General features: G+C 28.2%; 1 protein-coding gene across 3 annotated transcripts in view; it reads right to left on the bottom strand.

The window, feature by feature from the left end:
• The window catches only part of LOC147065673 (uncharacterized), a 34,499-nt gene extending 11,815 nt beyond the window's left edge, over positions 1-22,684 (bottom strand). Inside the window, exons 1-3 of one of the 3 annotated variants that reach the window (XM_085957100.1) lie at positions 22,480-22,684; positions 18,114-18,297; positions 4,050-4,216 (exon numbers count right to left, since the gene is read on the bottom strand). In XM_085957100.1, coding sequence (XP_085813226.1) covers positions 4,050-4,216; positions 18,114-18,177 — 231 coding nt within the window. In that variant the 5' untranslated portion in view covers positions 18,178-18,297; positions 22,480-22,684. Of the gene's footprint in view, positions 1-4,049; positions 4,217-18,113; positions 18,298-22,299 lie in introns of all 3 variants that reach the window. The other 2 variants (XM_085957099.1, XM_085957098.1) reach the window with 2 other exon arrangements.
• Positions 22,685-26,932: the final 4,248 nt, after the last annotated feature.

Below are 26,932 nucleotides of genomic sequence, written 5' to 3'. Positions count from 1 at the left end.
CTCTAATTGAAACATTATGTTGAAATTATCTTTATATGTCAAATAAAAGGCACGTTTTTTTTAAATTCGTACAAATTAGAGTATACGTTTTATAATTCTGCACTTTTTTGCATTTTTTACTACAGTAAAATGCCTCTTTGCCTGATTACCTCGCATAAATTTAGATCTCACGATGTTTACTTGTATTAATATAGTATGTAGTAATAAAAATAGATAATATATGTAAAAAATATTTTAAGAATATAATATTACATCATTTTCATCCTAGAGCCAGAGTGCAACGTCATGAAGCGTATACACTACCCGTCGGCGAAATGATGGTCGACGATAATGTCATTCTTAATGCTCTTCTACCATCTGTAATGGGTATAAATGTAATGTATTCAAATATACGTAATTTGTACAGATACGTTCATACAAATTTGACGTAACTGCCATATGTATGTAAAATTATGTTCGCGGCCAACGCTCAGCATTATTGACCCTTACTAAACTATGCTAGAATATCCGACTTGCTTATGTAGCGTGTGTGAGTGTCCACATATGTCAGTTGAAAAGGAAGAGCTTCTCAAGTTGGTCCGACTCTCAGTTTGACCGATCGGCTATTGCGACTTGATATCTACGAGGGAAAAATTCTCAAAAAGTTTACGGAATTTTACGGCGAGTAAGGCCTTTTCTCATTGAGAATTGACCGTAAAATATTATATGAAAATGGAAATCTAACTACACGTTACTAATCTAACAAACGTTAGTGCACGCTAACTGAGGTATTTGCTCTTGGGACACTCTCAATACACATTTGAAAGGCGCCTAATATTCTTTACGTCACGGTATATGCCCGCATTACGGTTGTTGATACGTGGCGGTAAAGGAAAAGAAAATGTTTGTAAAATTGTGTCAAACCGAATTTAAAAGTTGCTTATTTTATAAAAGCAGTCTCTTGTAAATTTATTAGATTAACTTCAACACCAATAAAATTCTGTGGGTAAGTATATTTTATAACTGACTACCATCTTTACAAATTATTATTTAAATATGTAGTAATATTTACAATATAGTTATAATAATAATATAATAGTTTCCTATCTAAAAAGATGTATTTATATTTTTTGCCTAATATTAAAATGTATGATGCAAAAACTTATTAGATAGGTACTCGTACTTTTATATACTGTGTTTTATTTGGGACGGAAAGTTATGTATTATGAATTTAATATAAGAGAAAAACAAATACTTTTTCAAATATCTAGCGATTTTATCATAATATTATGGCTTGGAAGGAATTTTTGTTCTCTGTCAATAAACGTTCAAGTTGGGTTCATAAAATTGCACTTTTATTATGTGCAGTCTTTTTATCTAAATTCATATTTTTTTTACATTTATGTATATTTTTTAAAATAAGTTTTTACATTTAATGTGTTTTATTTTCAAAAAAAGTATAATATATTTATTTTTTTCACTTGGTACTAATTTTTTTGGGCGCATACAGTGGCGTATAAAATAACAGTGCTTTCTGAAGTTATGCCAGAAGAACTTGATAATTAACGACTTCGCATGTCTAAAATTAAAATGACAACAGATGGAGAGGATATAAAGTCTTGGTCGCTTAAAAAATGGCAAAATTTAAAGGTGGTTAGAATCCTTAGCCATGAGGAAACGGCCAAAAATAGTGCAGGATGTTTAAAGACTTTTTTGTTTTAAATAATCCATTTGATGCTGAAAACGTGGAGAATTATTAGTCTATAGGTACCATTTCAAGCACACTAAAAACTGATTAAATTAAAAATATATTTGGATAATGAGAAATAAATATATATCAATTCATGTTATTTTAATTAATTTAATTTTTTTTAAATTTTATTTATTAAGGAAACATACAGTTACATATTATTGATTACAAAAATTAAAAATATAATAATGAAAAGTTATTGCAACCAGCAAAGTTTCCATGTATACATTATAATGTATTTAAGCCTAACAAGATAGAGAGTAAGAATAACGTAAATATAAAGAAATTACATGAGAAAAATGAGGAAGAATAATGAATAATTAAATTACATACAAAAAAAAGTAACATAAAAAATATGTTATGAATGATACATTAAATATTGAAAAGAATAATATGTAGTTCCGCTTTTAAGTAAAATTGACTCGAAGGATTTATGTTTTACTTATAGGTTAATAAAAATGTAAGACAGAGTCACTGTTTTATTGAATTCCTTTATCAAAATTCATTTCTTGGTATATAGAATGGGTAAGATGAAATCTTATTTAATCTATTCAAAAACAATACTTTGATCGAAATATCGTAAAAGGGTTTTGATTTTGTATGAAATATGTACTCATGATAATAAAATATCGCGAATAGAATAGTCCATGAATAAATATGGAATATTATTTTTGTTCACAATCTTTATGAAAACGTAATATATTCAATACAAAGATTTGCACTTCGCCGCATTTATATTTGCTTTCGCAGAATATCGTATTTTGATGAATATTAAACTCCACGTTCTGACAAGGCTCTACACATACGCAATTCGTCATAATATGATTTAAAAATATACCTCATAATAAATAATTGAAAACGAGAATTTAAGCAGACTTAATTATTTAATTATAATGGATGTGATTAATAATATTTGTGTATATTTATTTAACATATGTACTGACAATAAAATTTGGAAATCAAAAATAAAAGGTCGGGTATCCGATTTTTTTTTGAAAATGAGGTATGAATGTAGTATAACGTAGATTCTTTATTTATGTATTGGAAAACAATGAATTACGTACAATGAAAAATATCGAAATTAAGTTATTGTATAAAGCCTGATGTCCAAAGTTTTCTTTACAAGTTAATAGTTTGCAGTTATTATACATATATAAAATTTAAAATATGGCAATATAACAAAACAATAATATGTTGTTGGTGAAAATTTAAAAATATGTGATATCCTCAGAGTAATATTATAAAAAAGAGTGGATATTGTTCGGCAAAATGAAGCCGTGTTTCTTGCGTATAATGAACAGTAGAACCTCAATTTTGTTATTACTAACTTAACTATGCAACGTTATATCATCATGTTGCTTCTCAGTAGGTACGGCTACCAAATTTAAACACAAAGTAGTTAACCATATTTTGTACTAAATTAACTAAACTAATTACCAATAACTATTATACTAAATATTTAACACAAAAACAATAAATTTTAGCAACGCGTGCTCACAGTTTGTAAATGAATGTATTCATTCAAATCAATATTTACCGGCGACGCGACAAAAATATTTAATTCAGCCGTAGAAATTCTATCGTACTCTAACACATATTGCGGAGATATAAGCGTGTCGAATGCTTTCTCACTCGCTCTTATGGTTCGTTTTTGCTCAGGCCTTGGTGACACCCGATTTTATACTTCTGACATACGGAAATTATCTTTAAAATAACTAGGAACAGGTTAAGTTTAAATACTTTGATAGCAATTTCACAATAGTAAATTTTTATTGCTTTTTAAATTATATACAATGACTTACAATACAAGGGAATAATCTACACGGATATTATTGATAAAGATATGGTGGTAATTAAATGTTTTGACTCTTATGTGGTACAATATTATATTTTATATTAAGTTAATGTAATACAAAATTAGTTAATGTAATACAAAATTAGTTAATGTAACACAAAAAGCACATGCGCTCTATGAGGTAATGACAATGCGAGAGTTGCACTGTTTCACAGATGCATAACAAACACATTGTAGCGGCAAATGCAACAGCAATAAAAAATTAGCTGCATTTCTCTTTTCATAAATCTTAATACTGCGAACTCAAATGATAAAATCACATAATCTAGTAGTTTTATCATTGTTGAAAACATAGTAGGTATTATGAATTTCAATTGATGTTATGTGTATTTACATTTAATCGATTTTAAGTTATAATATGTCACGTTAGCACCAAAATAACAATTTATTACACCAATATGCAATGTGCTCATATTATAAATAAGTTTAGTTATGATATAAAATTACTTATAATGTTATGTTTACCTTATGTGTGGGCATATATCTGTAAAATTCGTGATCATCTTTGTACCACTTGACTGAAAAGAGTGCATCCTGGCCTGTGTCATAAGAGCATCCAAGACTTGCTGACTGACGAAGATCAGCTAATGCAGGTACAGCTACTCCGACTATTTTCAGACATGAACTGCTTCCTGTAGGAAAAAAGAGAACTTTTATAAATAACAATGGAAATAATACGTATTGATTTTCATAATGTTCGCTCTTCTGGAGCATAATAATTATTATGAAGGGTATAATACAGATTTTGACAAAACTCCTTAGGATCAAACTCGTGACATACAGCTGCATAACAATGCATTCTTGATGGCCTAGCTCAGTTTTTCCTAACCTTTTTATATCTGCAGACCGGTGAAAATAGAATAACTATATCACAGAGTACTATCAAATAAATAAAAACTGTTATTTATGTAGTATTTTGTTTATCAATTTTAAATCTATATTAATAAAACTGACAACATTCTGATTGCGAATATAAAATATAAATTCTATTAATAATTCAAATAATCAGAAACCGATCAGTAAATTAATTGTTATTAATATTTAAACCTACTGAAGTTTTGAGAAGTCAATATTTTTTTGGTTAAATAATGTGAAATCGGCTGTAACATGTATTTGAATTTTAACGGGTTTATTAACCTGCTGCAGTTAGTTAAGAGCATGGTATTGCTCTATAATTTATTCATTGATCGAAATTATAATAAGTAGATAGTAAACTAAAAAAAAATTAAAGTTTACAGCACGAATATAAGTGTGTATTAATTTAATTGTATAAAAATATTATTTGATACCTAACATGAAAAGCATTTAAATTAAATTTCCTTGGGTCTTAATTTATAGCGCTCTTTTTTTTTAAAATGATGTGCAGTTTTATTTTCTTATGTAAAACTTAATATATTATACTTTTAGGCCTAAGCTATGTCTTTGACTATTCAAATGTGATAAACATCCTACAAATAATGATTGTTTTATATTAATTATTGACATACGAATAAGGTAGTATTTTTTTGAAATACGCCATTTCTATTGGCATTTCCCAGTAGTTCGGCTACAACATACGGCCGTAGCAATAAATTGACAAACTATAACTGAAGTAGGGAGTAAGATTATGTTACCGCGCGTGTTTGAACATGTACCAAACCGAAAAAAATCGTCTTATAATCAATATCTTTAGAATTATCTTTAAATGTGATAATCTTGCCCTATTTTTGAATAATAAAATGCCTAATTCTTTTCAAATTTGGGATCACAGAGATTATAAATATATTTTTTTATCGTAAATATTTCACTATAATAATGTCCACATAAATTTTAATGGTTTTATAAATGCGTTTAAACATTAATAAATCTAAAAAATCTTAACACCACTGCACATGGATGTACTGAAATATGACTATATTCTAAAACATTAGATCGAGAGATTTAAAAGAATACTATTTTATGTAATAAAAATACTTTATGCAGTGATCAAATGTTTAAAATAAATATAAAGAATAACAAGGCTTCAAAATTATATAAATAGATTATCTATAACGTTTAAGGAATGTTCAGGCTAATGCTTTGAAAATACCATAAAAGCTCCATTTTTACATACTTTGGGCATGTGGGCCCTTAAACTCGGTACAACCAGCTGTTCGATTTATTGAGCCGTCCCATTTGGTAGTCACAAACGCCAATTGAAAAGCTTTAACAAAAATTGCGCTGCCATACTGCGAGCATAAAGATCTCTGGATCATATACCAGTGGCAAAGGGTGGATGTAGGCTGTTAAGATCCGCTATAAATAGTGCACTTTAAAATTTGTTAGTCATACGCATTTGCTTTCTTTAAAATAATAATACAATTTACATATATGGTGTTGGTTAGTTTTCAAATTCAATTAAACCCTGCGGACACCAAGCCATAATAAAATAGTAAAACAATACTCGTCTATCTATAAAATATCTAAAATTATGCAATTAAATCATACATAACCAACAATATGTGTAATATGTATTCTAATTCCAACGAAAACCAATAATTATGTGTATCATTAGCGAGGGGTGGAGGTAGGCTGCTAAGATCCACCATAAATAGTGCACATTTAACATTGTAAGCTATACATTTTTGTTTCTATAGAACGAATACTACAATTTACAGATGGCTTTAGTATATTTTGGGCTTAAAAAAGTGTACACAATTTTGTCGTACCGCCCAAAATATACCAAAACTATTATTGTTTGATTTTGGTAAGGATTAATTGATTTTTGAAAACTAACCAAAACCATCTTTAAATTGTAGTCTTCGTTCTATAGAAACGAATATGTATAACTAACTCTGTTAAATGTGCACTATTTATGGCGGATCTTATCAGCCTACCTCCACCCTTCGCTACTGATAAATACATAGTCCGGTTGCCAGTTTTGTATTAGCTTTGTTTAATATGTTTTATGTTTTACCTCTCTTATCTCTCATGGGTACTCTTAGATTGATGCAAAAATGAATTATGTCAAAGTATACGTGGCGACCTCAATCATGGATATCCCTGAAACATTGCCAGGCGTGAAAGTTGTATACGTTAGACGTCACCTATTTGCGTTTTGTGATTCTCCCGATTAAGAACGTGTGTGATTACGGAGGTGTTTTGTCAAATGGTAAGTTATATTAAATTATCAATGGATACTAGACCAAATTTAAATTCGGCGCCGCTTTTAAAAAACCATGTTAGGACTCGCTTATATTATACTAAAAAATGGTAACATATTTTTTCCGGATAGTTTTATTTACACTAAATTAAAATAAGTATGAAATTCTTTTCTTTTCTTTCGACCATCCTAATAGGATCATATGGGCCTCCATAGAGTAGAGGTTTTTATTAACAGATTTTATTTTTACGATAAATAGATGTCAGCCACTTGCTCAACCTATTCGGTCTATACTCTGACATACACAAATTGAAAAACAATATGTTTACTTTCCAGACCCACGATTCGAACATGGGTAAACCCTCGATACTATTTATAGGCCAGCGCTGAAAACTTAATATATATTAACTAATATATAGGAAAATAAGTAAACAAATGATTTAACAGTCTGATGCTGTGGGAAATATAAACGAATTAAATATAGGTGAATTCATAAAAACAAACTTTTAATTATTCAGGAAAATTCTGTGGATTATATCACGACAGCTTATTAATCCAGAAAAACCGTTTTGGTTGTCAAACAATAATTTACATACGTATTTCGAATAATCATTCGGTCAGATCAACAGGGTCGAGTTTACATTCAATTTAAATAAGCACTACTAAGCACTTGATTTTCGCAATTGTTCGTTCTTTGTAAACTGTTCAATATGACTAAGTATTTTATGAAATACTATAGTCGATTTTCTTTGGTGATTATATAGTCTAGACTATTTTTGTGATTTTGAAACAATGTTTTTTTGTTATTCTAAGATGTTTGAGTTATTTATGTTGCGCGCTGATTGGGGCTTTAAACCCATCCCCAGTACGGTCAACAATAACTATTTCTAAAAATTTAAACAAATAATATAGTATAACTCTCAGATAAACATGATATAGCGATAGGGTTTAATGTTAATAATATCTGTTTTTCGTCTCGTTTACAAATTGTGGCAGTCTTCATCACTTTTAAAAAAATAATTTTAGTTATATCAATTTATAGCACTTGTTTTAAACAAAAAAGTATTTATTTATACTTATTTAAATTGAGAATACTATTTAACAAGTAAAAACTACGTCACAATTTTAGAAAGCATATATCAACATATTAAACTTTATCGTGACCATCTAAACTTGAACATTAATTATGTTCCAAGTATTTATGATAAGATATCGTAAACCCAGGATTCGAAATGCACCGGAGTGCACCGAAGCATAGCTCCGGTTCATGAGCTCTCGAGATTATCATTCCGTCTCATGGAAAAGTTAATTTGACAGAGTGAGCTAGGTAGGCCAAATAACAAAAAATTTAATACAGGTATTTTTAAAAATAAAATATACATAAAATTAGATAAATATGTTAATATTATTGGAAAATTATCGAGCGCTCTGGTTCGTAAAATTTTTCATTTAGTGCGCTCCGTAGAATGTTCCAAGGATGTGTGTATAGCCCGAATCAGCCGTTAATATAAAAAGCTCAAATATCGTAGAATTAACCAAAATGTTTTAAGTATTTGGAAACCATTATAATATTTAGCTATCGCGTAAATGTCAGTTTAATTAAGGACTCTTATACAATTACAGGTCCAGAATTTCTAGGATATCCAAATATTCTTTGTGATATTTAACAATAATTATTGAGAAAAACATCTGGTTTATCTCACATAATAAATAAAACTGATTCACCTACTACAGTAAGTGCAACACCCTCACCGACCAGAAGTATTTTTTCTTTTTAATATTTTTACATCCGAATTAATCAAAACACTTTAAAATATAAATTATCAAAAAAAATCCTGAAATTGCAAGCTTTTTATTTTACCGCAAGGTGCCTTTTTACCTTAATACATAAATCATTTTCATACATCATACAGTGACGTTCCTAGGCAAAATACCGCCCTTAAAAAGTCTTAAAATGCCGTCCCCTTTCATTTGTAGTCTCAAATTGCATGAAAATTCGTTTTGACATCGTAAGGTATTTTAAACAGATACCTGTAACAAAAATCACGAAAAAATGACATACAAATCATCTACTGGCGATTAGGGCATTTCTTTAAAACACACTGTTAAACAGCGGTAATTTTAGGTATATATGTGAAGGTTTGAGGTTCTGACAAGTTTTGAGCTCCACTTGAGAAAAAAATATCTGTACAATAAACCGCTATATAGTATTCCGACGGGTACAGCAGTATGAGATTTTTAAGCTTTTTTATGTTTTAAACTAAGATATTGGTACTTTATAACGAAGTGACCAAATCATCTACTTCATGGAAAACCTCCACTCAATTAAAATGTTGTAATATTTGAATTCTTTCTTTCATTAAATTTGCCACCTTTTATCAAATGCCACACCGCACGACCTGACTAATCTTACGGGATTTCACTGCTTAATTGTATGTAATAAAAAAGTTTATATTAATCAGTGTTGTAGTCTTGCACCAAGTTGCCTTTTCTGTCAAGTTTATGACGTTGATGACGATGTATAGACATCTAAAATATTTAAAGTGTGTCTGTTTTAATTCAAGTATTGATCGTTTACACTTTACAGTGAAGTATTTTCATAATTAAAATCGCCTTGACATGAAATCTTCAAAATGTTTTGTTGATTAAATTTCAGTCGATGTCAAAATTGTTTTTGAGTCTATTGCGACAACCAGCGCTTTGATAATGGTATACAACACTTTATAAAGTATTCCTTTGTCACCGCTAGACTTCAACAGGATTACAAATATTTTACTTAATCAATGCTTATTATTCGCCAAAATTATCACAAAGTGTTACAGTACAATCAAAATAAATTTAATTAAACACTGCCATACTGGGGAAGGTAAAAACCGAAAAATTTGTTTTCCATCAAACGGAATGAGGAAATGTTTTGTAATAAATTAGTAATATTCCATTTACGAAATTGTAAGTCTTGTTTTTGAATCTTAAGTCTAGTAAATTTTCATTGTGTGTTTGGACCTATGGATGAATCTAATAGATTAAGAAAGTGATGAATATCCATTTCTCGTAAAAACTCTGTTAAGAAATCCTTTCATAAGTCGACTAAGATACCATTAGAATTGTGGAGCCAGTTGTCTCTCAAAAAATGTATGGTTACCCAAAAGTTTTATAGTCTTAAATTATAGTGAAAAAGTGTGAAATTAAAGTAAAAATTCGATAGACCTCACATAAATAAAAACAACTGTTTAAATTAAATATGCCTGAAAATTCAAAAAATATTTAGATAAATTATTTCATTTTTATTATAATATATATATATATATTGAACGACATAAACATTTTCATTTGCTTTGTCAGCAATTTTAAATAAATCGATGCAAATTTTAGACTTCATTTTTTGAAAAATTAAAAATTATAAGTAAGTTGTTTGAAATCCCACGATTTTTTTGTTGGGCCTTATATTCAAAATTAAATGAAATTTCAAAATATTTTAATATATTTTTTTATTTATATAATTAAGTACCATTATATAACATATAATGATATTTCATACGGTATGCACGGTGGTACGGTTGCTAAATACCTTAAATAATATAATATGGCAACATAATATGGAACGTTCGAAAAAGAAGGATCTAGGAACATAAGGAGCAGTATGGCATATTGCGTAAAGGTGCACACTTTGCGTGTCAAACAATGTAAACTTGGATAAGTAAAACCTAAAATGACAAGGCGCGAAGAAGAAACAATTGCTGGACACAATCTAGTCATAGTACTCGATAGATACAAAACATACACCTAAAGGCCGCTAGATTGACACAATTAAATCCAGCAGTAGTTTGTGGTTAAGAAATTCTTATTATCAGATAATAATGGAATAGCTTAGAGATGCTTTAATCTTATTGTAGATGAATCTTGAATTTTTATGTACAAATTCAAAATACTCAATTGGTTAGAATATTCAAGAATATTCTTCATAATTCGATTACTTATAACACTTACTATAAATAAGTAAAAACTAATATTGTTAAGGCAGTGTTGTCAAAAGTTAGTAAAGTTTTTAGACAAAGCGCCTGTCTCCATCTTCGTACTGGATTAAATTCATATGTTTTTTAGAATGCCTTTTTGAAAACAGAGCATGAATCTATGACGTAATAATTTGATCAAATTACCAAGAACTTTTCCTTGAAAAAATATATACTACAATACTATACTAGGACACAGTCGAGATAAAATATTGGCATAACTTTTATTAAAATTAGCCAATTATATAATAAGTAAATCATCAAGTCAATGAATATCCTTACCATAACATGGTTATGTTTAAAACTGTAAATTCAATTGATTGCCCCGAAGTATTGAGCATGAATCAGTAGACACACAAAAATTGAGATTTTTTGACATTGATTATTTAAAGCCAACTTCTCTTTATTTTCTTCAAAAGGTACGAAGAATCATTCTCCTTCAAACAATTATTCTATTGCCATGCTCAATACCTCCGTTCAAGGACCCAAGCACTGCGTATTTTGTTGTGTATTTATTATTGTTCTGTATGCTCAATTTGACTCTTTTATTATATTACCTATATACTTTCTCTTCTTACGCGCCGTTTGTAAATAAACAAATATTTTATAAATTTTTAATTTTGTTGTCAATGTAGTAAATTAATTTTCACACATAATACTAAATAATAATAACAAGTACCTATTCCATATTGAAATCACTACCCCATTTATTGTAAATATTTTTATGTTAATACATATTATTGTGTTGAAGAGTACTCAAAAAGATTTAACATTAATTGATGCACCCCTAAATGGCTGATATTCAAATATGTCTTACTGAAATACTGGGTAGCGTCATTATTTATTAATACGGATAGCATTGATTTTTATTATCAAACACACTTTGAGCTAAATGATTATATCAACAAACAAAATCCCGCGTTTTAAAATAGTAATGAGTAATTCATTCAAGATTATTAATTGTACACATAAAAAATAGCAGTTTGGTGTGGGATAACACCTTGATTGGTCGTAAGTGCATATTTGACTAAGAAATGCCGTTTAATGATGACTGCAATAGATAAATGATTTTAAAAACCGTTTTTACTTTCTGAACTAATAAAGCTAGCCATGAAAAACATATCGTTGTAACAGGATGGTATTATGAGGCCCACATAACTCGTATGACAATGGACGTACAAGTAGAAGTATAATCGAAACGCATAATCTTGAAACAGAGATTTAAAATTGCCGACGCGTTCATGGAATTTGTTAAGGCTATAAATACCTCAGTTGTAGCATGGTCTAAAAAGATTGTAGCTTTGCGATGCGCGGATTGTACAAATGACGCGTGCCGAACGAAATATAATTTGTCATATAAATCCAACATGCGTCCATTTAATGTTCTGTTTAAGTAACAATAATAAAATATTAATTGACATGTTTTCTTTTACAAGTAAATGGGTAACGTTTTTTTAGTCATCTTTACACGATTTAAGAATTAATACCCCCGTCGCCATCACTAAACAAATTGACATGTTCACCGGTCGACGTTTGCTCTCCGATTGCCAGCGAGTCCAAAATTTTGTCGCACCTATAGTTGAAAATTATTTGCCGTTTCACTGAAGTACCGTCTTAACCTCATACCTCTTATTTGGGACGATTTAAGCTTTAAGGTAAATGTATATATAAACAAACCAGTAATATGTAAGTCTTCACAAAAAAAAAAACATTCAAGATAAAATATATGTTCTACCACAAGAGACTCTGCGTACAGTTATAAAATATCTAAAAGGACTTGAATCTCTCAGTGCTATTTTCAAAACATAATAACGAACAACGTATTGTATTACACTTTGTATTTGTTCAAAGACTTTATACTAAAAAGAAACACATATTGTGGTGATTAATATGTTGTGACACCTTTGTATACAGCAGAAGTTTAATATTGTAAAAGTTGGCCAGAATAAATTTTCATTTATCTACTTATTTCAAAAGCCATTATTTAAAATGCTATACAATATTTCAAATTAAGTAATATCTAAGACTTTATAATAACGTGGTAAGCCAAAAGGTTTTCAAATAAGTTAGTGATTAAAACCAAACGCTTATTTTTTGGCTAAAAGTAGGCCAAGGATTTTATGAAATTTCGCCTTATTAATTTAAAAAAACTTTTCGACATTCTCAAAAATGAAACTCGAAACGCACCGCACGAAATAATCAACTTAATTTAGCTTCATATTATTTTAAACCAAAATAAAGCCTAAGCATATAAAATAATATTCCAAACCTTTTTGTTATACGATTCACACGTTTTTATTGTTTTGCTTTACTTTTGTTTGTTGTTTAAATAAAGTTGTTAAACCAACTTTTGCATTAACATGCAAATGGTTTCGGGCAACAAAGAATCACAATGTTAACACATACTTCATAACAGCAGTTTTCCCTTGCGATACCTTGGTCCAAAAAATTAAGTCGTTTTGGTAACCAGTGGAAATTGTTTCAGTGACGCACACACAAAGGCTATGTGATAACTTTTATTTCTATTTATAGGTTATAATACAAAGCTGTAAACGTGTCATATATATTTTCTCTTTGAGATTTTCCGTTTGAAAAAAGAACAATATTTTTTTTTATTAGAGATCGAAAGCCTGAGAGTGTACTATATGGATCACAAACATAATATTTCATTCCTTATGGATAGTTAAAAAAAGAATTTATTGTAACGACAGTTTTGAAAAAAATATACATCGTATTTTGCGATCAAATATATTTAAAAAAATATATATTTCTGTTTTCGTATTATTGTATTATAACATCATAATAGCTAAAGTATTTCTGTGTTGTCGGCATCATGTTTTATCTAGAAAATCAGTAGTAAATAATTACAAGATAAAAAGAACTTTTTATATATAACGTTTTTAAATTTTCCGTTGAATTATTGTGCTCAATATGCTCAAACTTGTACTTGATATGAACTAAATAAAAAACAAACAAATATAGAATACTGAAATGTCATTTTGACATTTCATTTTAATGTCCATAGTAACGCACGTATATATTAATAATTAGGCTAGGACCACCCCCTTAGCAACCAATATAGTATTTTACTTTTTACGAATTTTTCTGAAATAACTTTCCATACAAAACAGAATTAAATGAAAATAAACTCAATTCTGCTTAAAGATAGCTAAAAGGATAAAAAGAATGCATTGACATCGTGTTCTAAAAGTTTCAAATGTCTAGCTAGTCGGAAACTTAGTTAAAAATCGATTGCAAGATTTTTACTGGACAAAAAAACATCGGAGAAACAAGAATTTGAGCTAATAAAAACGTTGTAAAATGGGTGGTGATAATTAGTAAGCGGCTATAAAAAATTATCCGCAACCAAATCTAATGCTTCCTTGTTGTAAATAATATAATATTATTTTTGTAAACATATTTATAAAAAAAAAGAAAAACGTAAGATTGATATCTTTAAAATGTGTCATGGCAAAGAGGATAAAATATCTCCATTCTGAAAGAAATAAATGTCTAAAATCGAATCACAAAAATATGTCATCAAAGACTTCTGTAGCTCTAATACATAAAATAAGAGAAAAAAGGTTATCGCCAAGAAAAAATCAAGAGTTGATATAGAAAAGGGAGGTTGTTTATATGGTGGGCTGACTAAGTGATAGACGCTATGCGGACTTCAAAACCGGGACTCGTACAAAAATCTCATAGTATAATGGCTTACTTTTTAATAATTCAAAATTTAAGAGTAATACAATGTCTAACCACGTCAGTGTATGACAGGCATAACACGGGGTGACCACAAAAGAAATCAATGTATAAGGAGTCGGATAATATTAGGTAAATTTTTTTATTTTTATTGAACTAGTCACAATTCAGTTGGAAGAATTCCATTTTACAAAATGATAATATAAATTATATTAAATTCTATATGATATTGACGTTGATAGCTATTTCGGTTGTAACACCATTATCAAGACAAAAAATAAACGTTTGTCTATGCTTAACATAATCACTGCTGACATATTAATTATTATTTAATTACCACATTAAAATATCATGTTAATTATATATAATGGCCAGGTAATGAAAACGCGCCAGTCGCATTGTTAGCCCTAAATGAGTTCAGTATAAAACTCATAGAATGAGATGAAATGACCTCTCTTCCTTACTCTGGAACTATTCAAGAATAATACATAATATTTAAATCTAATCCGTATTAATTTATAACAACGAATTTATATTTCTACAGATTATGTGTAACATATTAAAGTATAATACGTACTTACATGGAAATCATATCGCGTTTGAATATGTACAACGTTTTATGTATACTAAAAATGATATTTATTCATTTATTTATAATATGAAACAATTTTAACATCTTTGTTATCATATGCTAATTGCAGATGAGGCATATGGTGTAAAAAAATAACTATTTTAGAATATACATCCTTTCATTCAATGATAGTAACAAAATATTAGTTTTTTTTTAATAGTATTGGCCAGTAAAAAATATTGTCGTTTCCCGTAAACCTTTAATTCCATTAATATAAAACAGGTATGGCCAGCAGTTTCCACCTTTCCATTAATAGTATATTCCAAATATACAAACTCATCGACTGTTTTTAGGTTAAGTAATTTACTTATTACTGGTAGAAGATTATCTCGATCAATAACCATTGATTGTTTGATTCAGACTTATAATAAATTATAATTATAAAATTATACAAAATTCCTGAGATTTAAATTATTAATTAAGATAGTAACATTTTTTTGCTATCCTACCAATAACATTATCGCGCACGCCACCGTAAGTACTGTAGCGTGCCGTTGGTGCATTTAAATTTTATAACTCGACGTAAAATTTTCTTTGTGTTTTTATTTTCTCAACAGAGTGATGGATGTTGCCATAAAAGACGGTTTCCTCGTATTCTTTTATACATTTTAACAGTTTTCTCGTGATTTGCTCGGCACAACAGAGTATAGGGCTGTTAAAAAAACGGAATAAAGGCTCATTAGGGTAAAATCTTGGTGGCCATCGTAATTTGGGCATTTATTTCGCTATTTAAACCACCAAAAATTATACAGCCATTCAAACATGGCTTGGACTAAAAAATAAATATTATGTAAATTTATTATCGATATACTGTTTATTTATAACAATTATATTGTACATTATGCAAACATGTTCGTATTGTAAATGTATAGAGAAAATAATAGTTCATAATATGCATTAAGTATAATGATAGTATTGCATGCCACCAATTCAATAAAAGTGTTGTGTTTTGTGAACTATAAATTGGTAATATTTTTTTTATTTAAAAATTCTGCCTAAAATTTCATATTCACGAGTATATAATAATTATGAGCTCTTGCTTGTTGTTTTATTATAAATATAAAATCAATGTTTTTTATGTTTTTTAACTAAAAAATCTCAATTGTCATTAAATATTTTAAAGTTGAAATTAATAACAAAATTCCCACAAAAAACAAAAACATTAAGTACCTAAGTATTTTGTGCTGTGTGGTGAAATGGAGAAATAAGAAACATTGTGCAATTTATAAAAATCAATTTTAAATTAAAATTTTTTAATTTTAATTTTTAATTACCTTTAAATCAAACTCGTGCGTACTGGCAGTTAATATGAACTATTTAGTAATGTTTAATTAACTATTTTTTTAATTGAAGGAATAATTCACAAGCTTTAAGAATGTATCATTCTACTTATTGAACATACATAATTTTGAAACTTTTGAGAATATATATTATAACAAATAGAAAAAATTTTTTTTTGAAAAAAAAGTAAGACACCTCACCCCGCAGGATCAAACCTGCATCTCTCGTATATCGCGCCTACGTACATTGACCACAATGCTAAAGGAGTCATACTTAATTACGATAAATTATAACTGATGGCTTTTAATACTTTCAAAATTATGTATATTTAGTTATAAATTTACGGTTACCTTATCACAGGCGAGGGATCAAATAATTATACATTGTCTTGAAAAGGAACAATTAATTAAAGTAAGACACAACATAGGTGATAAGTTTATTCACTGAGATTATGTAATTATAATAATATTCATGCATTTAAAACATTATGAGTTGAATTTATAAATAACCATAATTCCTGCATTAAAACGGTAGGTGTAATATCGTTATATTTTTCGATCAAGAATAATTTTAATGTAGGTGGATGAGTCTTATTTAATATTTTCAAAGCCACCCTTAACTGAGGGTTATTGCCATTTATTTTTATTTATTTATAATATACTCATTATTAACAATGTTGTTTGTACGCTATGACAATGCCAGTTATCGATTTCATATAGTATAGTACGTGTATTCATAGATAGCAATATCATAATATAAATACAATGACGTAGAATGATGTCCTTTACACATTGATATTCAATAAAACTGTTATGTTAAATTCGTTTATAGCTCATGAATAAATAAACATTATAAAAAAATGATTTCCATATTCCGTAATGTTTAAAAAGAAGTCCTCTAACGATAAATATCAAATCTAAACTCTTAAAAGTCGGCGAGGCGAGTGGAAAAAAACAGGTGTCGATAACTGCGTTCCGGCGGTTATTTTACCAGAACCACCCTCACTAACAAAAATGTACTTTTACATCCACTAACTCTCTGATTTACTTTGCTATTTAACAGTTATTTAAATTTCGATAGTCCTTAAAACTTAACTAAACAGTTTTGAATTGCCGGGCACCACTTGAACTTGCATCCATAGGCTTCCGACTAATGTGCTTTACCAATTTTGCCACCTAATTACGTCGATATTAACTAATAGTGATACGATTGAAGTACTATTTGGTCATTAGATGTAATTAAGATGTTATTTAAATGTGGTAATAAAATATTAATTAAAAGGTCCGCAGTGAATAGGTATTAGCGACTGAATTCTCTGATTTGAATCAAGGTACATGTACTTGACTTACCTTGATTACTAGCCAGCATCAGGAGCTTTACAAATTTCAGTCTTAATGTACTTGCATTTTCTAAATATTTTTTTAATCAACAAATAATTGACAAGATTTAAGAATGTAACATTCTCTATTGATCATACATAATTTGGAAACATTTAAGAAATATACACATTTGGAAAAATCCTGACAAAAATATGACGTCGATTCGCACGTTCGGTTTGAGTCCTGTCGGGTGTTAATCATTTTCAAGATTTTTTCGATTTTGAGATTTTTAAAAATTATGTATAACCTATCCAATTATATACAGCTATTTTTGGTTACGAATTATTCACCTATATTCAATAGGCAGTATTATTAAATAACTGGTATTGAGTATTGTCATATACAAATATATTTACATAAAATATTATAAATTTATTATAAGTGAGTAATTCAAATAAAACTTACCAAAAAGTATAATCACTGTGTAGGCTGAAAAAATAGTCCTCAAGTTTTGATTTATAGGCACCATTGTTTTTAGAAGAACGCTTTTAAATCACCAAACACAAATTGTTTTGCAAGAACTGTCTTACATTACTTTGTTAAATCACTTTTGAAATTATACACCATGACCTCTGAGAAAATTTATGGTCTGAAAAAATATGCTTCCTGTATATTTAAGAAGGAAAACACTAGGATAGGGAAAGCATCACAAATTAACCTAACTAAAACAACTGTTAAATGAATTGCTTACAACCACAAGTCATTAAAAAGGCTATTAAACTAAAGAATATTTATGTATGTTAGCTTACATTTTATAAACATTGTAATATTCTAATGTCGGCATATAATAAATGATATATAATTTATTTTTCTACCCAATAATAATTCATATTCTTATTTGTATTGTTGAATATTTATTTATTCCTTTATTTATTTTGAAGTATTGACTTTACTTTTTATATAAAAATATGGTTGCTCGTATATATTTAAATAAATTATTAGAATAAAAATATATAACATCATTTAAGAATATGATAGAGAATGTTTATGAATTATTTTTTAAGAACAAAGTACCAAATTTTTTAAATAAAATCATATTCTATGATACAAAATAATTTTACTTTCATTTTGATAATAACAAAAATTTAAATACTAAAAAGCTGTGATTTTACATAATTATTAATATATAGGTAATATATGAAAATTTTTTAGTTATATATATCGTTATATTGAGGTTAAGGTAGATTGTTTTGTGGGTATAAGAGCTGGTTTTTTCTTTTATATTATATAAAAATGTGATAGAAAATACCTTTATGTTAGTTACTTAATAATCACTTGTTATATCGCACATTTTTTTCGCAAAGTTTCAACGCAATTTATATTACTTTAAATCACATGAAATACAATCGTTACTAAACAATGCGTTTTATTTAATTTTTAATACAATGCAAATTACCCATTAAAAATCACATACTTATTACTAGAAATTTATTAAAATTATATTACTAAGTTTATTACATACCTATATCATTAGGCAAATAATATTATAATAAAATTCAATTTATACTTTAAGGATCTATAAAAAAGTCTATTATCTTTCCCCCTTATTTTCACACCAAGAGATATTTAATAAATTCCCCCTAGCATTTGTGAGTGTGGCGAAAAGCATTTCACGGAACTTTATAAGTTGATCGTTTTCCTTGAAAAAGCCATGTGTTGCAAGGCGTGTTATTGTGGCCCACCCTACAAAATGTCTGGATGATCTCTTATCGGATTCACAACTTCACATCTCTAATATTACATTACACGAAATAAAAATTATTGCCAAACTCCTTTTTAAATAAAAAAATATATTAATAAAATTTGTTTTTTCACAAAAGAATAATGTAAAAAAATATTATACACATAATTAATCCGAATAACAATAACCTTTATATTTTTTTTTGCCAAAAACGCTTGAATAGATTAAGAAAAATAAGGTTTCTAATGCAAAGTTATCTGAAAATATATGATTTTTTTTAAATATCAAAATACATAAGTGACTTTTTAATATAAGATATTTTTTGATATACACCAAAATCAGGAATCGAGCAATTAAAAAAGTATTGGTACAAAAATAAAACAGAAAATTGTGAAACTTTTATATATTATTTGACCATGTAGGTATGGTATCTTAAACGTGTTTAAAATATAGAATTTTCAGTGGTTATGGTCAACAAATATAATACTTGAGGTCAATATAGAATTCAGTGTTTCCCAACCGTATTTCTGCCAAGCCCCACTTCAACGCTTCAAAAATCTCCATCAAAATTTTATAGTTACTAAACTAATTCTGAAAAAATGAATCCCTTCAAATAAAAAATGCACATATACGATACTATTTTTAATTTATCTTTCGTAAGTAAATATGTATATTACGTTACATGTACAACTTAGAGCGATCCTTGTGCCAGTCTTCAAATGATTTTCAAGATGACCTTTTTGCCCCCCAAAACATTCAAATTAGCCCCCGGTAAGGTGTACGCCCAACGTTGGGAATCACTGATATAGATAATTTAATAAATATTTATAAACATATTTTTATATGCATTTTAAAAAACCGTGTTATATATTTTTTTAATTATAGATGCCTAATTAAAAAAATTAAGTAATTATTATGTTTTTATTTAAATGTAATAATTTAAAGTATGATATAACTATTAAAATAAAACTTAATGGATAGTCATAATAACAGTAATACATATTATTAAGAAACCACCTTGGAATTATGTAATTTTATAAATAACATTCTTGTGTAGGTATTACATTCAATATTGAATATAAATTATTTGTAAAAAAAACCAATAACGTAAAATAATAAAGTTGTTAACATAATTCAATCAAGCAAACAAAAAAAAACCGACCTTTCAAAATACACCGATGAAGAAATATCAAAGGGTAACGGCAAAAAAGCTACACACTCGTGCACTATATATTTTATTCATACAAAGAAAACTTCGAAAGCCAAGCACTTGAAATAAATTTCAGAGGTGATGTTCCAATAGTCGTAAAGAAAAGCTTTCTTCTCGATTCAACCACTCAAAGTAAAACTTTTTCCTATATGGATGGATAATGAACCATTCAATCCAGATAGTAATAGCCCAAGTTGGTTTCCCATATAAAATAGAGCCGTAATAGGCTCGAATGTGAATCCATCCAATGCGATACTTTGAAAGTTATTACCCAAAATTACATTATTGATCAAAGTTATAAATTATTTATTATATTCAAACTAATAGTAAAACACGGTAAAAAGCTATACATCTGCATTAACTTTTTATGGGCTTCACGGCATAATACTTGTGATTACAAAATGCGGAATTTCTAATTATTTTACTGTATGTAATGTAATATAATAATAATATGAAACTACATAATACATTTATATTTTTCTAACCGTCATTAGTATTATCATTGGCTGCACGTAAAACATATTTTTCAATACGTGGTAATTAATTACCAATTTATTTGTTCAAAGTATTTGGTCCAAACATAGATCGAATAATATCATGAAAATTGACTGATTTGGATTCGAATTAGCAACTCACAGTTTTAGAGACTGACATTCTGCCACTGTGGGTACTTTCTGTTTTCACACTGTCTTAAATATCAAATTTAAGGAAAAATAAATGTTATTCAAATAAATTATATAAACATATTTTTCACGATTTTATTGTGTGATGAGATAATAAAAAAAAATACATTAGTACGTTATTATCTTGATATATGTTTTAAATAAAAAGAAAAAAATCACACATTCAATTAATTTTTTTTTATTATAGTATAAAGATTTTATATAGTAACAACACAAAACAAAATTTACCTAATTTTAATATTTATAAAACAAAAAGGATTAAACAGAATATACATGGTGTCAACATTTTTACACAAAAGAAGAAGGCATTAATCCATATGAAATTATTCCAAAGGTTAAGTATATATTTTATTTTACTTAAAATAATATATTTCACATGAATTAGACATAAATTATTTTTGACCTGAATCACATTTAAAGAAATTTTGTGTATGTACTGCAAAAAAACATCACATAGTAAAGTGTTTCAAAATATTTTAACTCATTTAAATTATGTCATTTTATTCTAATAAAAAAAATGTATCAAAGTTAAATCGAAATTATTAATAAATAATGTTGTTTTTTTTAGTCATGACATACTTTATTTTGCCTTCAAAGATATCAATAAAACAAAAAAAATATTTACGACATTTTTTGCCAAGAAAATAATAATATTTTGTATAACATTTTTGTATGTATATTACCAATTTTTTATTAAGCAGTATATTATATCGATGTTAAAACTTTAATAAATATTAATCGTAAAATAATTGAATTCAAGTAACAAACATAATAATATAATACGCACACATATACTAAAACGTACACTTAAATTACAGAACATATTTTGCTATCCCTATTATTTAATTTTGAGTTATATAGGTTTTCATATTAAAGAACATATTATGAACACATAAAACAAATAATTTAAAATTAAAACGGTAAGTTAAATTGTGCTGCTTACTTAAACTAATCATTCTAAAAGGACATGGTGAAAAACTTTCCAAGAAAAGAATTTCCCCTTCCTTATAACCTTACCCACAAAGTGCACGTCACGAAGGAAATACACCAAATCTAATTATTCCCCTATCGTAGCGAAGAAAAATAATAAAATGATAGGAAACACTCGCACAGAATTTAATCAAGCAACACCACCCACCTCCAAAGTAAGGGTAGTTTAGTTACACTGCATTATGCACTTAACTTGTTGCAACTCACCCTCAAAATCAGCCCCAAGTCAAAGACATTTAACGACCCTTAGTTTATTGACCTCTCTTTTCTACTAACAATGTCTACTTTCAATATTATCCATATTCGCTTCCAGACAGTTAGTCATATCAAAAGAATCGCGAAAGTTATTCAATGGTTTTACTATAGGGAGAAATAATACACGTCCATGCAACTCAGTGGTTGTCTAGGTACTAACTGAGTTTTTAGGGGGCGCGTTTGCGCAGTATAATATTATTTATATCAAACTGCCCGTACAAAGACTTCAGTAGATAAGGCGGAAAAAGAGTAATTACTAATTAGATGCTTATAAACACTTTTTTTATATTCTACTGTGCTGTAGCAATCGATACAGAAATAACAATTTTAGATACATACTTAATTATTATTGTTTACGACTGATAATTATTTCAAAGAAGGTAATTTTATATTTTCGTGTTTCTTATCTTCAGACAAAGTTTCTACTGACTTTATTATAATTTTATTTTGGCATTATTATATTATTATACATAATATTTACTATTAACTTTTTAAATAATTATTTAATTTATTCCAATATATTATATTTAAATTTAGCTCTTTGCCAATATAGAAAATTATTGGAGTTATATTTTGTTATACGCTCGATGGTCGAGAGGCTTAAGCATCGGTTTATAATGTCGTTGGTCCTAGGTTCGAATCCTGGGTTTGGCAAATGCACATATTGTTTTTCAATTTGTATTTGAAGCCAGAGTATGGACCTAATAGGTTGAGTTGGTAAGTGGCTAACATCCGTTTCTCGTAAAAACAAAATCTGATAAAACAACTTCCACTCTGTGGAGGCTCAGATGATCACAGAAACGAACATAGTAATAACGAGTGTGCCGTTAATTGAATCTGTAAAATATATATTATCCTATATCCCATATGATAGTCCTCTAAGGATCAAACATGGCAAAAATGAAGTAAGAGTATATTTTGATTGAACCATTATAAATATTTATTTTATACTCCTATATTATAAATAATTAAATAATTGATTCTTAATTGTAATACATTGAATTTATATGATTTAAGTCAATATAAAACTAACAAAATATTTTAATATATCCTATTCTTCTAATTGATTTAAAGTTTTGTAATATTCTATTTGAGTCGTTTTTTGCGATCCGGGTCGCGCCTTTCAACATTTCCAGGCACTAAGCGCACTCACAACGTTAAAATACACCATGACAATCAATACAGTTAAATATCGTTTATATAACAAATTATTACAATAAAATGACGAGAAACCTTGGAAGAAGTATAAAAACTAATTTTGGAAATTCTTTTTAAGAATCCTCTCAAAATATTTCAATCCCTCTCTAAGTGCCTATACTCGGTCAATAGTATTAATTATCTTATTCTTTTTATTAGTTTACTTAGTCTCATTGTGTGGAATATACGAATACCACGCGTCGCCTCTAAAGATCGCTGTTACACGGAAATTTTTCTACGTCTTCATTGGTCGAAGCATTAAAATGAAAATTTTCAGTGTACCTACCGTGTAATAACACAAAGTGTCCTTTGTACTCATGTACTGAAACTGTGCTATAATAGAGGAGTTGGGAGTTGTTAGTGATTAATCTAATGAGAGATCGGAATTATTTCGTTCTACAAAATATGATGCTGCAAGCTTTTCAATAAACTTTATAAGTAGTTTATTAATTACTTACTTATCGTATCCAAAATCACACCACTTCTCATAAAATATCACTTTGTCGGCCTAATTCACTAGGTCATTTTTTATTTTATTAAATTTAATATTTACAAGATGGCAGACTCAAATTATAGTGTAGTGCATTTTGTCACATTTTCGTCAGACGTCCTCAATGATTATGTTGGTCCATATTTTCAGATTCGTCTTTCTAGAACGATTTATACTAGAACATAATTAAAATCGCGTGAGGTCACGGTATGAAAAAGTGTAATTTAAAAAATTATGGGACAAAAATGCTGCTTTGAGCCGAACTCAATAGTATAACTTTACTATACTAATGTATGCAGTGCCTTTATAACAGAGAAGAGAATTTCATATTGTACGACACGAAAACAGTCTCCAGGCGACATGAATGGAAAATTCCTGAAGATCAAATGCGTTTTATTGTAATCAAGCACCGCTTGTGAACGGAAGTACAATAACCTCGCCAAATAATCAAACATAAATACCGGTTTATTAATATACCATTTTTATCATGTTAATTAATAATTATTATTTCGTTGCAAATTTTACATCGACACATCAAAATCGATATTAAACCATAGTCATCATTAGAGAATCAAATCCCGAGCCAAAATTCTGATCCCGGATTTCGGGATTATAATTTGACAATCCCGGGATTGGCATTTTTTCCATTGTTAATATAAAATTTTTATATTTACAAATGACATTGATAAAATCGGTCAAAAATAAATCTATTATAATTTATACTATTTAAGACAATTTTATTGTTAATTAGTATACGTTCAATCTTGGAAATACATAAGTTTAATGGATTAAATAATATTGTAATATAAATAATAATGTGAATTTGATATGAGATTGCTGTTTTTGATAGTAAAGACTTAATGAATGGGTTAGCGAGGTTTAAAATAGTAAAGCAAATTATGGTGTACTTATAGCCTTTCCGATTCATAAATCTAATTAGTCAGTTAAATATGAAACTGCTGTAAAACGTATGAGATAATGGTGGAATTGCTTTGTTAATAGTGCTAAGCATTGTTTTTTTTCCAATTTTTCTCATTTTCATTAATTTATGTGTAAAATAAAATGAATCGGCAACTTACACATGGGTATATATCAAACTTAATTCAAACTCAGTTTATTTATATTGTAGTTATTTGTTATTAAAAGTATATTTTCTGTTATATTTTCGTTTTTATTTTATTTTCCATAAGAATTGATAAAACAATCGATCCCGAAAGTTTCGGGATTATGTGTATCAATCCCGGGATTCATAGGTATCGAAAATAGCTCGGGATTCCGGGATTGGAATCCCTAGTAATGATACGTAGGAACTACGAAATATAACATTTTATAATAATTTATCATGTTAACGAATTTTCAAACTTTGGTATATTTACTCTTTATTTAAAAATTATCGCAATCTTTTGTAGTAGTGCACATGAAAGTGAGGAACGTTATTCGAGTAAATGTGCTTTAAGCTCAAGAGAAACGCCTTTGAAATATTTTCTCACTTTATATTATACGATCGTGATAACATGCATTCATATTTTCTTTTTGAAGACTAAGTACCTACGTATTATGAGTGTTTTGCATACAAATTCTGACTATCTTAAAAAAATGCATTACTTAAAAAAACACTCACAAGCCACTTTATAATATTATGAATATTTACGGAATATATGAATCTACGGAATACGGAGTATATTTTTTTGGTAATAGTGCCGTAGATGCCCGCATGAGCTTTTATATAAACCAAACCTAACCTAAACTAGCCTAACCTACCCCAACATAATATAACCTAATATAATCTTAGTGTGTGATAATAATGCATCGAAATGTATGAAAATTTCAAAATTTAAAATAACAGTTATTATAGGATCGAAAAGCATCTGTGCCGACAGAAAAGGGTATTTAATATAATTGTCTACATGGAATAAACCGTTTTCGTAAAAAAATATATAAAAGCTCACCCTTTTAACTGAAATATACATAAAATTACAAGGGTTGGTTGTTAGCCATTTGGTCAGATAGGAAATTAAATATACGCATTGGATTAAAAAAAATGTACTTGACCTAGCTGTAAAACTTAAGCCCGCGACTCTCTGGTTAGGATCCAAATATGCTATTAATTTTATTAGTAACATGGTGGGCGGTAGTATGTATATATATTATATATCAGTGTCTAAGAGAGACTTTTTGGAAGTAGTTAGGATATATGGTTCATAGTATATAGGCAGGTATTTATCAGTCATATACTTACTGGACTTAAAAATGTATTACAGCCTTTGAACGCATATTAGTATGTAGTGTATCTGTAGGTAGATATTGCGACAACCATTACCACATATATTATATTTGTCTTGTTGCATCTTTGAGAGAAATCTTATGTAAATATGAAAAGAGCGAAACGGCGTATAAAATGGGGTAAGGTGAAAGAAAATATTCACGCAAACGCAAATTCTACATTTGAAAAATAAAAACTGGCATGAATATAAAGGAATAGTTTATTTTAATCGGGCTGTGAATGAAAACAAATGAGAGGATACTCTCATAATATTTTGACTGATACTACAGTGCAGTACAGGGTATAAAAAGACATTACAATTAATTTGTGACAGATCGACGGAAAGGTAAGGCAGTAATAAAGTCTAAATATGATTTTGATCAAAGTAATTAATGTTGCAGAACTAGCCCAAATTGTTCAATATTGGTAGGTGGCACTGCCATTTATAGTTACCA

This window comes from Rhyacophila brunnea, unplaced genomic scaffold, assembly GCF_057557595.1.
Source record: "Rhyacophila brunnea isolate RB1 unplaced genomic scaffold, BYU_Rbru_1.0 scaffold_6, whole genome shotgun sequence".
Taxonomy (NCBI): domain Eukaryota; kingdom Metazoa; phylum Arthropoda; class Insecta; order Trichoptera; family Rhyacophilidae; genus Rhyacophila; species Rhyacophila brunnea.
This window is presented reverse-complemented; position numbering and strand designations above follow the sequence as displayed.